Source organism: Sinocyclocheilus rhinocerous, unplaced genomic scaffold, assembly GCF_001515625.1.
Source record: "Sinocyclocheilus rhinocerous isolate Xijiao unplaced genomic scaffold, SAMN03320098_v1.1 scaffold705, whole genome shotgun sequence".
Taxonomy (NCBI): domain Eukaryota; kingdom Metazoa; phylum Chordata; class Actinopteri; order Cypriniformes; family Cyprinidae; genus Sinocyclocheilus; species Sinocyclocheilus rhinocerous.
In genome coordinates, this window is record NW_015630576.1 from 947,431 (window position 1) to 962,810 (window position 15,380).

The 15,380-nt window shown below is 39.4% G+C and overlaps 1 protein-coding gene across 3 annotated transcripts in view; it reads right to left on the reverse strand.

Annotated features, from left to right (window-relative positions):
- The window catches only part of LOC107740632 (neurabin-2-like), a 49,324-nt gene extending 41,137 nt beyond the window's left edge, over positions 1–8,187 (reverse strand). The window contains exons 1-2 of one of the 3 annotated variants that reach the window (XM_016553115.1): positions 8,070–8,187; positions 3,749–5,114 (exon numbers count right to left, since the gene is read on the reverse strand). In XM_016553115.1, coding sequence (XP_016408601.1) covers positions 3,749–5,056 — 1,308 coding nt within the window. In that variant the 5' untranslated portion in view covers positions 5,057–5,114; positions 8,070–8,187. Of the gene's footprint in view, positions 1–3,748; positions 5,115–7,546; positions 7,665–8,069 lie in introns of those variants that run through there. The other 2 variants (XM_016553112.1, XM_016553114.1) reach the window with 2 other exon arrangements.
- Positions 8,188–15,380: the final 7,193 nt, after the last annotated feature.

Sequence of the window (15,380 nt, forward strand, 5' to 3'; positions counted from 1 at the left end):
TGAGGTCTTCCTGTGCGTTTCCGCCAAAATAAAAGTTGAGAAAAAGGAAGAACTCTTTTCAACATTCATAAATGTTAGTATTGTAATTTTACTGTTGTTCTGTAAAATAAAATAAAAAGTAAGACAATAATAATGATAATAATTTCAACAGCTCTGTTAATACATTTATTATAACATTCACACATAGTGTTCAAATTGGGATCAGTAATACTTTCTAATGTTTTAAAAGAAGGCTCTTCTGCTCAGCAAGGCTGCTTTTATTTGTATAGTAAAAAAATACATGCCTGATTCAAGAAGGGGGTCTGATGGCCAAAAAAATATTATTTTACTCACTTATTAATTTTAAGTTAAATTGTGCTTTGTTCGTATAATGTCTGCTAGAATGTTAAAAAATGTTCAGTGTTAAATATTTTTAAATTGTTGTTTTGTAATTGATTTTTTCTTTGAAAAGCAAGACAAAACAGTAAAAAGCACATTTTGGCTATTTAATTTGTGCAATGGTGAAAAAAATTGGCAAAAGGAAAACAAAATCCAAAATCCAAAAAGCGTATTCAGTATTCAGCCTTCAGCCCAGTGTTTCATTTTGTTCGGTTTCGGCTTCGGCCAAGAATTTTCATTTCGGTGCATCCCTAAATGTTACATTACGGTGGATCCTGTTCTGGTATATTTTCTTCATGGAAAAATGACTGCAATCTATATTATCCCCTAAAGAGGAATTATGTATATGTCTAATTTGTCCCCTTCCTGCTTTTCCTCCATTCTACCTCAGGTTAAGTAAAACTTTCATTTTCTATGCTGTTTTAGGAAATGGTCACCACATCTAAACCCGGAACTTCTCACTTCTGAAATGAATTGCAAACCAGGCCTCAGATCCGCTCTGAACATCAACTTCCACCAACAGTCCTGCGTGAACCACCTCCCTCCCCTGAAATTGCTGTAGCTCTTCCTGTGTTTGAGAGGATAAGAGAGTCTGCCCACGCCTGTCTGGACTCACAAAGTTCTTAATAATAAGGCCGCTCTATAAACTAGATGTGAATGCTAAACCATCGATGAGAATACAGATGGTACAATGAACAATAAATATTTATGCAAGCGAACGTGCAACAACATTAGCACGTAAACAACAGCAGACATGGTTTCAGAAAGCTCAGTCTTTTTTCCTTCCTTTCCCCCACAAAACAACTAAAATTTGCACACTTTAAACACTTTACTCTATGAATGCTATTGCATTAGATAACACAGCTAGTGCAAAGATAGCAAAAGCATGCTATTCATGCAGAACATGGGGTCATGAACTGAGAAACCAAAATTCCCTTGATCTTTTGATATAAGAGGTCATTACTATAAAAACATCCTAAAACTTTCTCGCTAAAAATGGCTTACATTGAAGCCAATCTGCCAAAACAACAAGTTGTGGAATGTGCCACTTTATGATGTAATAGTGTGGCTAAACACCGCATCCGCAGAAGAAGATCAATGCCTGCTTTTACATCACTGCCAGTACCTCTACTACACTGTAAAACCGAACAGTGAAATTAATTAAATGAAATGAGTTAACTTCACTCAAATAATAATGAAAGTTAATTGGACTTAATTGAAATAAGTTCTGTAAATTTATAATGTTGGACTACATTAGTACGTGCCAGTGTGCCGTTGCTATCTAACACTTAACTATAAAGATCTGAATGAATGTGCTGTTAATGGAAGCAAGCAATATATAATTATCGTTGTGATGAGTGGGGTGGGATCATGGAAGGGAGGCTTGGCTTGGCTCCCATGGCTCTTAGCCCCGCCCCACTTGTCATAAAAATTTTAAGCTCTACTAACTTTAAAAAATTGAGTTCGTTTACTCAAATATTTTGAGACAATAAGTTTCCACAAATGTTTTGAGTATTCTTAACTTATCAGGTTTTACAGTGTAGGATACCTGTGTGAACTTGAGGGGAATTGACTTCATCAACAAAAATTGACCTCAAAACCAGTTAGTTAAAAATAATGGCACATAATGACCATGAACCGTAAAGTCAGCATCATATATAGCATTATTTGTTTACAGACGCCAGTTGATTTAATAATTAGCTATAGTTACTATTCTAATGCAGGGATTCCAAAACTTGCTTTGTCAGCAGAGCCCATTTGACATAAAATATTACATATAAATACTCTTGAGATTTTAAGTTAGTATTTCTTAAAAACTTAAAAACACATTTGCATGTTCACAGTGCTCTGATGTTGATTAATGGTAAGATGTAGCAAGGTAAACAAATAAATATTTTATGTATGTTTTCCCCGTATAAATTATTTATTTATTTTAATTTGATATTTTTATGATTTAATTAATTATTAGCTCTTTATCAACTCCCCTGCAGTTCCCTCATGATCTCTAGTTTGGAACAACTTGAGCGAATGCAACAAACTCATACATTTTAAGTGTGGCAAAAGTGCTTTTTGGGGCCACTCATGTACAAAAACGAGTCATGAACATACTCATCTATGCACATCAAACACTTGTACACATACTTGTCTTCATAGCATTTTACCCTTTTAGTTCACTAAACTACCTACTGCTTTACAAAAACAAGCTTACAGCACAAAACATTTACAAAGAAACACACTCACACTCCTCCAGTGCTACAATAGGCCTCTGTCTACCTTGAACAGTGATCGAGGATCAGTATTGATACCAAAGCAGAAAAGACTAATGAGGCTGTGATCAAGGGATTGGGCTTTTAGCTCACCTGAGCTGGGCTCTGGTGGACTGATGTTCACAGATGTTCCCACCTGATTTTTATTAAATGTCTTCTATGAAAAGGTCAACGTGCAGTAAAAAAGTTTTATTTTTCAAGCATTGCTACTGCGATCATCTTTATACTAGGAACAGAAAGGGACCCTGTCAGCCACAGTTTAGTAACACAGGGCAAACCCCCGGTATCAAATCCCCTTGACGTCAGTGAGATTACATAGTGTTCACTTCAGATACAGCATGCCTTCGGTATGCCTCCATTAGGATCTGGCAACCCTCATGCTGGGAATCTAGCACCTGCAGAGCAAAGTATCTTGCAGTTTTGGTCACGACTGCAAGTTTGAAAGCACAAAACGCAACTTTGCTTTGCTCTTTGTTGTCCACATGAACAGTCTGAAGCGATGGCGCTCTGATAACATTGGTCATTATGTGAATGTGCCATTGTCTCAAGAATAGAAATTAAGATGTGAAAGTCACCAAAACACAGAGGAACACAAACATGTGACTCTCATACAAAGGACACTGTGCACCACCTGACTAACCATGCAGTCTGCAAGAGAGAGAGCTCTTATACCAGCAGAAGTGAGCCGTCAGCAGCTGGAGAGCCAATGGCATGCTGTATCAAAGTGCTGACAGTGCCCAGAGGTGACTCTGCAAGCAGTGAAGCAGTCCTCCTTTCAAGGAGAATCCATATCAAAACATTGGATGAGAAAAAGGCATCTACTACTTCAGCGTCATGCCAATAACAAACACACTTTTATGCACAATTCCCCACAGAAATGCAATCTTCTAAGACTGGTTTCTAATTTCTTATGCCTGCAGGCATCCAAACCCTGCCCATCCATACTTTTATACAATGTGTTGGCTACAACCTGCTATAATTCATTCCAGAAAACCCAATATTGAAACTGTGCCCGCAGCTTTTAAGATGGTGTACACTGTCACGCTAATTTATAACACAAAGCGTTCTTTCTCTCCTTGCTTTCACACGTTTTAGGCACTTACCTTGATGGAGTTTGTACTGAAACGAATCTTCCTGCTGGGGGGTGGTTCATCTTCCACAGGCAGCCCAGGAATTTCCGAACAGCTGGATTCTGGTTCGTAAGTATCATCATCCTCAGCCTCCTCATCTTCATCCAGCTGACTCCCACCAGAGTCCTCTCCGATCCCGCTGTACGCGCTGATGTCCACCAGGTCTGCTTCTGAGATATCCTCTCTGTAGGATTCCTCCTCGAAGCAGGCCTGTCCAATTTCCTCCTTTCGTTCTGAGGGCTCATGGCTGCTGGTGGCCTCTCCATTTTCCAGAGAGGCGTGAACATCCGCCTGTACCAGTCTACTCCCTGCATCTGGTGCTCCTGGTGCTGCATGCTCCTCTGGTTTGGAACCCTCTTCCGACCTGGACTTATCTAAATCTGTACCAGCAGCCACATCCTCGGATGGTTTGCCTTTGGGTCCATCAGCTTGGATGCTTGTTCTACTCTTCGGACTCCCAGGTGCAGCCTCTTGGTCATTGCGCTGAGCTCCCTCCTCTTGGTTCTCCGTCGGAGGGGAGACTCGTGTCTTTCTAGTGACAACTTTGGCGCTGATTCCTCCCACCTTGGCCGGGGTAGAAGGCAGCGGGGAGGTTGAAGACGGTCGGAGTAGGTTGTTGCGCTGGTCGGCCCGTTCAAACACTGCGCTCAATTGGCTGACTGTTGGGGATACTGCATCTGCGCGACAGTCCCCCGCATCCAGTCTGTCCAATGACTCTGTGCTGCCGTTGAAGCGCACCACCACATCCAAACGGCTGTCTTGGAAGCCCGATGCCCGCTCTTTCTTTAACAGGATTCGATTAGTCGCAGCTTGCTTCTCCTGCAGGTGACGCTGCTCAAATATCTTCCGTGTCTCCTGTAGCTTGGAGGAGCCTGTGGTTGGTCCACGGGAGCTGCTACCATCGAAGCGGCTAACTCGCTCTGACACAGTCCCGCCGAGTTTGAGCAGCGCGCTGTGATCCACATTCTCATTCAGACTGCTCGCTCTGGGGAGGGAGAGTCGGATGGACTGGTCTTTGGCCTTCGACGGATCCTCTTCTTCCCCAGGGGAACCCATTTGCATGAACATATTCTTGATGCGGTGCACATTGGAGCCGTACTTGCAGCCCCGGCCCTGGGGTCGAGGTTTCCCATCCTCGCCCTTAGCAGCACTGAAATCTTTTACCGGCTTGAGAGATTGAATTCCAGCTTCATAGGCGTTCCTGTGCGGCGATGCACTTCTTGCTACGAGGGTGGTGCCAGTGCTGCCACTGGCTGCAGATGGGGGTTCAGTCTTCATCATGGTTAATCAAACAGCAGTAAAGATGAGCAGAAACAGCATAGCCCCTCTGCTTCTCCTCCTTGTTACATGAATAAGAAGTGGCAGCCATCAGGATCAGTCCATATTATCAGCCGCAAAAAGAGAGAAAAACGAGAGAAAAGGAGAAAGTATGAATAAGACAGAAATAATTGACATATTTTATAAGAAATATGCAAGGAATAATTGATGATCAGAAAAATAATACACACCCGAGGTGGTGAAGCAGCCATGACACAAAGCGGAGCATTATTTTTGAATAATTCAATGGACTGAAGTCAGTTATTCTGCTAATACTACGGTTACCACAAGACATTATTTAGATGATGTATTTCAAGACATTTGTCAGGTTTTTGTGCTTAAAACACTCTTGCATGTAGGACTAATTTCCTAAGCATCTCATCTCAAGCCTCTGTTGCTAATTGCAAAATGTCACTTTAGACCTAGTTATGGAGGCTTGAGCCATAGTGCTGTTATTAATGCAGTTATTATAGAGCGAGAGAGAGAGATTAAATGTAGCTGTGTGAAGCATGTGTAAATTACCTGAATCTGTGCATTTCAAATTAATGTTCAGTAGCAGCGTCTCTACTAACAGAGACACTAAGTTTAACTGCTTCAAGCGCCGTTACCACCTCGCTTTCTGAGTAATATCACGTAGCTTGTTTCAGCTGTAAAACTTTTTTTTTTTTTTTTTTGCAGTCGTAGGGCAGTTTGTTCATTTGTATGGGAGAGATAGCAGGGAAGAGTGTGCTTTCTGTCAATAATAAAACATAATTTTGTGGGAAAAACATGGAAATAGTTCGTCATTTTTATCCTTCTGTTTGTTATATTTCAGGGCTTGGTCAGTATCTTTGTGTGTTTTGGTTCTTTTGCTGTTGTAGGCAGTAAGGACCTCTGAAATAATGGAAATCATTTGGAAAAGTGATATAGACATGTAATACTGTCAAGACCTGCCTGGAACTACTTTAGCCATGCATTTCCTGAAAAATAATTGCACACCAGAACGGTCAACTAATCAGATTCAAGCATCCCTGTAATATAAAAATCTATGAAGGCGTTGCCCTTTGAACACTTAAGCCACACTTACAAATGTATGAAGTTCATTGAAGTGGGTACAAAATAACAGGATGAATGAATTGCTTTTAAAGACAAAAGTTTTTCTGATTTGTATAAAAAAAATGACTTCATGAATTTCTTCACTGATAAAATAGATAACATCAGAAACTTTTGACAACTCATTTGACAGATCAAGTTGGGCCACTATATAGGCTAAAGTATATATCAAAAACAGCACTGTACAGTGCAAAAGCCCACAGGTTTAGTACCCTGATGTGGTTTTTGAGCATTCATTGACAGCTCTGCCATGGCCACACAGATGCCCCAGGGTCATAAAGTCAGAAAAGTTCTCAGACGCCTTACTTTTACAGTTTACATAAAAATTGCACTAAATCAAGAGTATATGAATATGCAAGAACAATTTTAAATATACAACCTTTATAAAAAGGTACAAACTAAAAATCGCAACAATATTTAAAGACTAAAGGAAACAGTTTATGCAGTGATGCGAAACACTTCCGTAGTGACTCAAATTTCCTTGAGATGCACGTTGAGGTGTAGACTACAACTCACATAACAGCTTTCAAAGCTTTAAAACAAAAATAATTCATTTTGGCAGACAAAGGTATTTAAATGAGGCTGATAGCTGTGCTTCAGAACATGGTAGCTCGTTTTTAGATGGTCTCAGATGGTCATGAGCTGGCAGACCATCTTAGACCGGCATCAAAGCCTCTTAAGGTGACCAAGCTGGTTTTTATAACACATTAGCTGGTCAAAATTCAGCAAGCAAATGAACTAGAGCCCAGCTACCATGTTACAAAACACAGCTCTCAGCTTAAGCTGGATTTTCCTACAGGGTTGGATCTCCGTAGACAACGAATTGATCTTTCTGTCAGATAAAGGAAGTCAGATCATGAACAAAACCGTAAACAGTCGCAGGAACATGAGACACTTTCAAGTCATTTGATATATTAAACGGGTCATGAATTCTTGGGAAATCCCATGCACACTGGCATGGACAGGCAGGCTTTTTGTGATCCCATGCTGCTGCCGCCAGTAGATTACTTATCTTGGCAGCATGAATCAACCAGCATTTAGGCACCGAAACATCGACTGTCGTTTTAATACCGCTTCATGTCGAGATGTTCCCTGTGTGCAAGACAGACTATATCGTTAATTAAAATCGGAAACTGTAAGATATATCGTTTCTGTGTGAAGTAGTGTCAACAGATTGAAGCAGCAGCCTGTAAAAACATCACATTAGGACCCAGCGGAGCGAGCGGGCCGCGCTCTCCGCAATGATGCCTCGACTTCCTGCATCCTCCACCGTCCAAATAACGGTTCTGCCGTTACAATCAAACAAAAACAGCAAAAGCACCACATACAACAAGTCGCGCTCTCCTTAGAAACTGGACGTACCTTGTGTCTCGTGTTCATCGAAGACTCCGTCCTTTAATCAACGGAAATTCCTTTCGTTCGCGAATCCATTGTGTCCACGAGCCGTTTTAGCCCTCTTGATTCCCCCCCACGAGCTTGTGTCGCGCCTCCCTCCCTCTCTCCATCCCTCCCTCTCTCTCTCTCTCTCTCTCTCTATATATACCCTGAATCAACCAGCATTTAGGCACCGAAACATCGACTGTCGTTTTAATACCGCTTCATGTCGAGATGTTCCTTGTGTGCAAGACAGACTATATCGTTAATTAAAATCGGAAACTGTAAGATATATCGTTTCTGTGTGAAGTAGTGTCAACAGATTGAAGCAGCAGCCTGTAAAAACATCACATTAGGACCCAGCGGAGCGAGCGGGCCGCGCTCTCCGCAATGATGCCTCGACTTCCTGCATCCTCCACCGTCCAAATAACGGTTCTGCCGTTACAATCAAACAAAAACAGCAAAAGCACCACATACAACAAGTCGCGCTCTCCTTAGAAACTGGACGTACCTTGTGTCTCGTGTTCATCGAAGACTCCGTCCTTTAATCAACGGAAATTCCTTTCGTTCGCGAATCCATTGTGTCCACGAGCCGTTTTAGCCCTCTTGATTCCCCCCCACGAGCTTGTGTCGCGCCTCCCTCCCTCTCTCCATCCCTCCCTCTCTCTCTCTCTCTCTCTCTCTATATATACCCTTGTGCCCTTCTCTCCTCTTCACCGCTATAGTACACAGAAGCATCGCAGGTTAATTTAACCCTTCAAGCATAACAAATAGAGATTTACACTGGTAAGGTGGCAAAAACGGAACAATAGATTTGCACAGTAGTAGCATAAAAAGGTGTAGTGGCGTAAGCTGGTAGGATATGTACATTCATTCCCGTATTAATAAGTAGTTATAGCATTTTTAGATGTAGTACAGCAAGTTAGAGATATTTTGTAAAATCATGCCATATATAGCCTACATTCATTCCCGTTTTAATAAACTACTTAGAGATAATGTGTATAGAGATTTTTTCTTTGTCTACCTTTGTTTCCTTTTCCTCTTCATTTGTTTGTTTACTTCAACACATTTAAGATATCAACACACGCTTTGGTGCTTTTAGACTTAAGCTCTGCATTTGATATGGTTGACCACCATATCTTGATTTCCAGGTTGGAGAGCTGTGTTGGGTTACAGGGCAAGGTGTTGAAATGGTTTCAATCCTTTTTAACAAACAGAAATGTGAGTGTTTCCATTGGCCAACATCCTCACGCCCACTTGCTTGTGGGGTGCCACAGGGCTCAATTCTTGGCCCCTTTTTTTTCTATATTTATGCTACCAATGGGTGCTATCTTTGAGAAATATGGAGTGTCCTTCCACCTATACGCGGATGATACTGTATTTTCCCTTGCAGCATAAAAGTAAAGAATTATTAGGACCTCTGTTGGATTGTCTAAATGAATTACAAATATGGTTAAAGCAGAATCTTCTAGTGTTAAACGAGAACAAAACAGAAATCATTTTGTTTGGTTTAAAGTCATATGAAGACTGTGCCCTTCACTTTGGTCATCTCTCTTCCTACTTTACACCCTGTGCTAAAAATCTTGGTGTTCTTTTTGATTGCAACCTGGGTTTTGAGAAACAAATTAGTGCAGTGGTCAAATCAAGTTTCTTCCACTTACGGCATTTATCAAAAATCTAATCTTTACTCTCTGTTAAACAGTTTGAACAGATTATTCACTTGTTTGTTCTATGTCGTTTAGATTACTGTAATTCACTATACTATGGTATAAGTCAGTCCTCTATAATGCGTTTACAGATGGTCCAAAATGCTGCTGCAAGGTTGCTGACAGGCAGACGGAGGTTCGATCACATCTCGCCCATTCTTATTTCACTAAACTGGTTACCAGTCAAATTTAGAATTGCTTTTACAATTTTTTTTTTAAATCTCTGCATAATCAAGCCCCATCATATCTCTCTATTTATAAACCAAATAGGTCACTAAGATCCAGTAATCTTGGTCTCCTCTCTGTTCCTAGATCGAGGTTCCATTGCAGAGGTGATCAAGCCTTCGCTGTTGCTGGTCCTAGTCTATGGAACAAATTACCAGCTTCTTTTAGAGCTGCACCCTCTTTGCCTGTTTTTAAATACCTGCTTAAAAAACATATTTTGTCAATAGCTTTTATCTAGCCATGTAAATTGTTTTGTTATATTGTGTTTTGATGTTTTGTGGTTTCTTATGTTTTATTTTAGCTGTATTGTACAGCACTTTGGATCAACTGGTAGTTGTGTGAAAGTGCTTTATAAATAAAGAAAGAAAGAAAGAGATTTATTGTCTCTGTTCTGTATTTCAGTACTATGGCAACATTGTCATTATTGATAGCTAATAATCATTTGTACATGCAGTATAGCCTACTTAAATTTGGTATATACTATATATATATACGTGAATTCACCCCATTTTATTTTATTTCAACTGTACTTTGTCTCCTTTTAATTTCTTTAGCATTTTATATCATTATTTAAGTCCTGTTTATTTTGGTAACAGCTTTGGTGACACTGAAGACAGACAGACAGACAGACAGACAGATAGATAGATAGATAGATAGATAGATAGACCGCGGTCAGTGATCTACTGGTTTAAACTCGAGGCAGCAAAAAAAAACTCGTGTCAGTAACTGTTAAGTTTTTACTACACGTGGGTCCTGTTTATTTTGGTAACAGCTTTGATGACACTGAAGACAGACAGATAGATAGATAGATAGACCGCGGTCAGTGATCTACTGGTTTAAACTCGAGGCAGCAAAAAAAAAACTCGTGTCAGTAACTGTTAAGTTTTTACTACACGTGTCCTTTGAATCTCGGAATGAAACCACTGCAATGCACGAAGGCCTGCACGACACACTGACCCATTTTAGCGACATTTGAGTAAGTCCTGTTTATTTTGGTAACAGCTTTGGTGACACTGAAGACAGACAGAGAGACAGACAGACAGATAGATAGATAGATAGATAGATAGATAGACCGCGGTCAGTGATCTACTGGTTTAAACTCGAGGCAGCAAAAAAAAACTCGTGTCAGTAACTGTTAAGTTTTTACTACACGTGTCCTTTGAATCTCTGAATGAAACCACTGCAATGCACGAAGGCCTGCAAGACACACTGACCCATTTTAGCGACATTTGAGCCTGTTGTAGGTAGCTGCTGGCGTGTTAGAGGGCGACATCGTGTGGTGAGTTTTAGTAGTTCAGATTATCCCTGACCATTGTACAGACTGTAGCCAGGACACCGGTATGGAATCCCACACCCTGGGGAGTCTTTGTTACACTTCCAATCTGTGATTGTGGAACCGTGTCTGTGGGCACTGAATATGGAATGAAGATGAAGTGGGACAACCTTTTCAGCTCCATTTGCATTGCAATTTGACATGATGCTGCTGCAAAGAACTTTGAATTAAAGGATAAAGGAGATTTTTCCTCAGCCTGATGTTGCACACTGCAGGCACAAAAGATAGACAGATAATCTGTGACAATCATGTTTGTAGGATGGTTCGGGGGCTATGAGTTGGCTACCAAACATTAATAGTTGACTACATATTATTTTTATTATTATTATCATTAAATATTTTAGATTGAAAATGACCCACACTGCCATTTGTAGATAATAATCTCGCTTTAAAAACTCTAATTTGTAACTGGAATAGTACCAAAAAAAAGTTATTCTTTTTGGAACAACGTCATATAGTGTAACAAATCTAGTTATATTATACTAAATAGCGATTAGTATAGCAAGAAAAGGTTAATTTAACAATATACCATATAAAGAAGCTAATTTAAACAGTGGAACTCTCTCATTATGTTCCTGGTGAATGCAGAACAGTAGGAGCAGATGATTGAGACTTCTCTTGGGACTCAGAACAGCTGAACGCTGCACTTCCAATCTATTTGCATCTAACATCTGTGTGGTTGCCGCAGCAGCACCTCCATTGCATATACACTGCCTGCCACAGTGACCCATATTTCCTCTGATATTAATCTCACTACTCACATAGCACACACAGACTCCCCTGCGCTGTGCTTTTATGCATGGGTGTGTTCAGTGAACTAGGATCACACTAGCTATTGTTTGTGTGTTTGACATTGATCACACTCAAACAGAATCACAGTGAGCCCCCAGATACTGAACTGCTCCGCATGCATCATTGCTCAGTTCTTTATTCTGACTAGGTGGGTAAATAGCCTGGGAGTTGGATTCTTTCTCTAAAGTCTTCTTCATTAAAATTCTGAATGGCCATTGGCTGGGCTGGCTTGATTTGGTTTGTGTTTGGATTCTTTGTTGTTGTTGAACTGGACTAATATTTGTGTGCATGTGTGTTTTACTTATCGCCTTTTCTTCATAATCCTAGTTATAAATCTGCCTCAACGCAACTACAGTCATAATCAAATTATAGTACATACAAGCTTTACTGAAGATCCAGGATTTTATAAAAATTGCATCTGTAACTTTTTACTGGTATATTAAAAGTGATCGTGTCAATATATAATGTAATATTTTTGAGCTATAGGATTTTTTTTATAACACAGTCACTTATTTGTATGGTGGGGAACAGAATTGTCTTAAAACACAATTCAGCCTTTAGAAACTGAATTAGCTCGAGCTGTTACACATACATAAACTACGCCCATGCATGTGTTGAACTTGAGTAGCAAATATGGCAAAGTCAACAGAGCTCTCCCAAAATCTATGTAAAAGAAATAGTTTTATTACATTAGAAAGTCTAAGGCTACATGAAGATTGTCAAGACACTAAAAGTTCCTAGACACAGTTGGCAGCCTTATTCTTGTTGTACCCTTGAAGTTGTTTAAGAAAAAAAGCAGAATATCATAAAATGTTTGACCAGAGCAACTGAGGAAAAACCTGCATTGTACAGCCAAAGACTTGCAAGATGACCTGATGAAAGGACAGAGAAACAGTTCAATGCAGAGTATAAGAACACCACTAGACAAGCATGGCCTTCATGTTGAGGCATCTTGATGAATGCCACTCTTGATCAAGAAGAGCATAAAAGGCCGACTTGAACATGCTAAAATTTATTTGGATAGACCTGTGACGTTCTGGAAGAATTTTTTATGAAGTGATATGATCATCACTGGAACTTTTTGGACTCATAGATCAGCAGTACGTTTGGTGCAAAAAAGGAAAAGCTTATGAGCAGAAGAACACCATCTCCATGATAAAACATGGAGGTGGACCAGTACTATTATGGGGGTGTTTTGCTGTTGCAGGAAGTGCAAATTTTGACTGTATGAAGGACATCATGGATTCCCTGAAGTATCAGGCCAAGAATTTAGATGCCTTTGATGCGGAGACTGAAGCTTGATAATCAATGGTCTTTCCTGCAGGACAGCCAACCCAAAGTATACATCCAAATCTACTTAGGCTTGATTCAGGGATCGGTCATAGGATGTTCTTGAGTGGCCAGTTCAGTCCCCATGTTTAATTCTCATTGAAAATACTTGGTTGAATCTGAAGAAAACAGTGGCAATGTGAAAACCAAAGATTATCAGTGATCTGAAAAAGCTTTTTCAGGTGAGGAATGGGCCAAGACTGCAATAAGAGGTGACCGAAGCTTCAAAGCACTTATAAGCAGCGTTTATTGGTGGTTTTAAAGAATATTCTGCAGCAAATTTGAGTTTTGGGGGTTGAATAATTTTGAACATGAATGTTTAGAGCCCATTAAAATTTTTTTTAAAATTATTATTATTATTCAAATTTATGTTCTCAGAATCTCTTAAATGTGTATTAATAAACTTTCTCTAATACATTACTAATACCTTTGTTAAACTGTTTTCATAAAACTTTGTTCTCAGCAGCAAAATGTCTTGCAAGTCAATAATTTTGATTGCAACTGTATTTAGGGGAGACTGGGGCAAGTTGTCACACGTACATTAAATGCTGTATTGTTTACATTGATTTGAATATAATATTTTTTCCTGGAAAATTATATCATCACCATTTATAACAATTCACTGAACAGCAAAAATGGAACACGTAACTATAGTAGCTTAATAAACGAGTAACAATAATCCGCTGTACACGCACCTGACATTGTAGCACCGTATGCTTTCTTGTCACAATGTAATGGTATTTCTGCGACTTAAATCGTCAACTTTTTTGACTTACGTCAAAATATGACTGTCAATTTGACACATTTGGTCGCCTGGTCCTATAAATCCGCAGTTTTCTTCTATTGTTGTTCTTTCGGCTTCCACAGTCTTTTCTTTTATCGCCTCACACTTCAGCTCCTCATTGCACAAAATTTCAACGGACTTTTTCCTAAACCCCGCCTTAAAGGGGTCATATGATGCGATTTCAATTTTTCCTTTCTCTTTGGAGTGTTACAAGTTCTTGGTGCATAAAGAAGATCTGTAAAGTTGCAAAGACTAAAGTCTCAAATCCAAAGAGATATTCTTTATAAAAGTTAAGAGTCAGCCACACCTACCTAAAACGGCTCGTTCGAACACGCCCCCACATATCTACCTCACTATTTGGGAAGATTTGCAAAACGCCGCCCAAATGTTCGCACAAAGAAAGAAGGGTTAGGGTTAGGGTTAGGATCACTGGATCGGCTTTCACCGTGGACGAAGCGGAGTCCAGCCATCCGCCGGGACCGCCGGTTGCCGCAATTTCTTTTTTTTTCACACCTTGCTTTTCAGAACGATGAGCTTTGTAAAAATCGACGCGTTTCAGAAAGGCGGGGCATAGAGGAGAAACAATAATGTACAGTATGTGGAAAATAATGTGTTTTTTTTTTACCTTAAACCGCATAAACACATTTCATTACACCAAATACACAAAATAATGTTCTTTTTAGCAACATCATATGACCCCTTTAAAACGCTACTGACCAAATCCTTCCTTAGAAACTGTTGACAGACAAGCGCTTGCGTTTTTTTCCTGTTTACATATGTTTAAAGGCGGCTTAACTGATATTTTCCAAAAACACGTGATAAAACGTTAGTCGGGATATTTTTTTTTGTGACAAAAAGTAACCAGAAAGGATTTTTTCCCCCTTGAGAAGTACATTGTCGACACCTATATTTACTCCAAGGTAAATTATATTACTCATTTTAACGTCATTAGTTTGATGAATTAGGTCATTGTAGTTTCAGTAATTAAAGTTATAATTAAACGTTAGGAGGATCTGCCTACTTACACATATATTTACCTACATTTGCTTAAATAGTTTCTCTATTTAAATCCCTTTTTATTGTACTGTAATACTTTGTTTTATCTACTTGAGCCATTAGAGGGCGTAGGGAGCTAGTATGGCTAGTACGAGTACAGTCGTTCAGACCGTCTTAATCTTCATTTTATTAAGAATTTAACATCAGTAGTTGTTATAACAACATCCTACTATTTTTTCAGGCAATTTAAAAACGTTGGACAGCATTTGCTCTGTAAGGACAAAGAACATAGTGGCATGTGATGATAAATCATCAAGCCCTGGTGAGATTTTGACAGTTTTCCCTCACTCACCTTACTTTATGCAATTCTTACTTCTTGAAATGTATGTACACCAGATGTTAATATCTTTAATATTTAATGCCTATGTTCATGGTTTATATCGGGAGTATTAACTGAATTCAGAAATAAAACTCATGTCCAGTGTACAGATTCATTAAATTAACTCCAAAAATTAAAGAAAAAAACATGCATCAGTTGTGCAAATTATTGTGCTACTGATTTCTACATCTTAGGCTCCAGTTAAATAAAGCCCACTGTTTCACTTCATTTTGATTTGCAAAGTTTTCCCCTTCCCCAAAGAATTTCAGTGTTTTAAA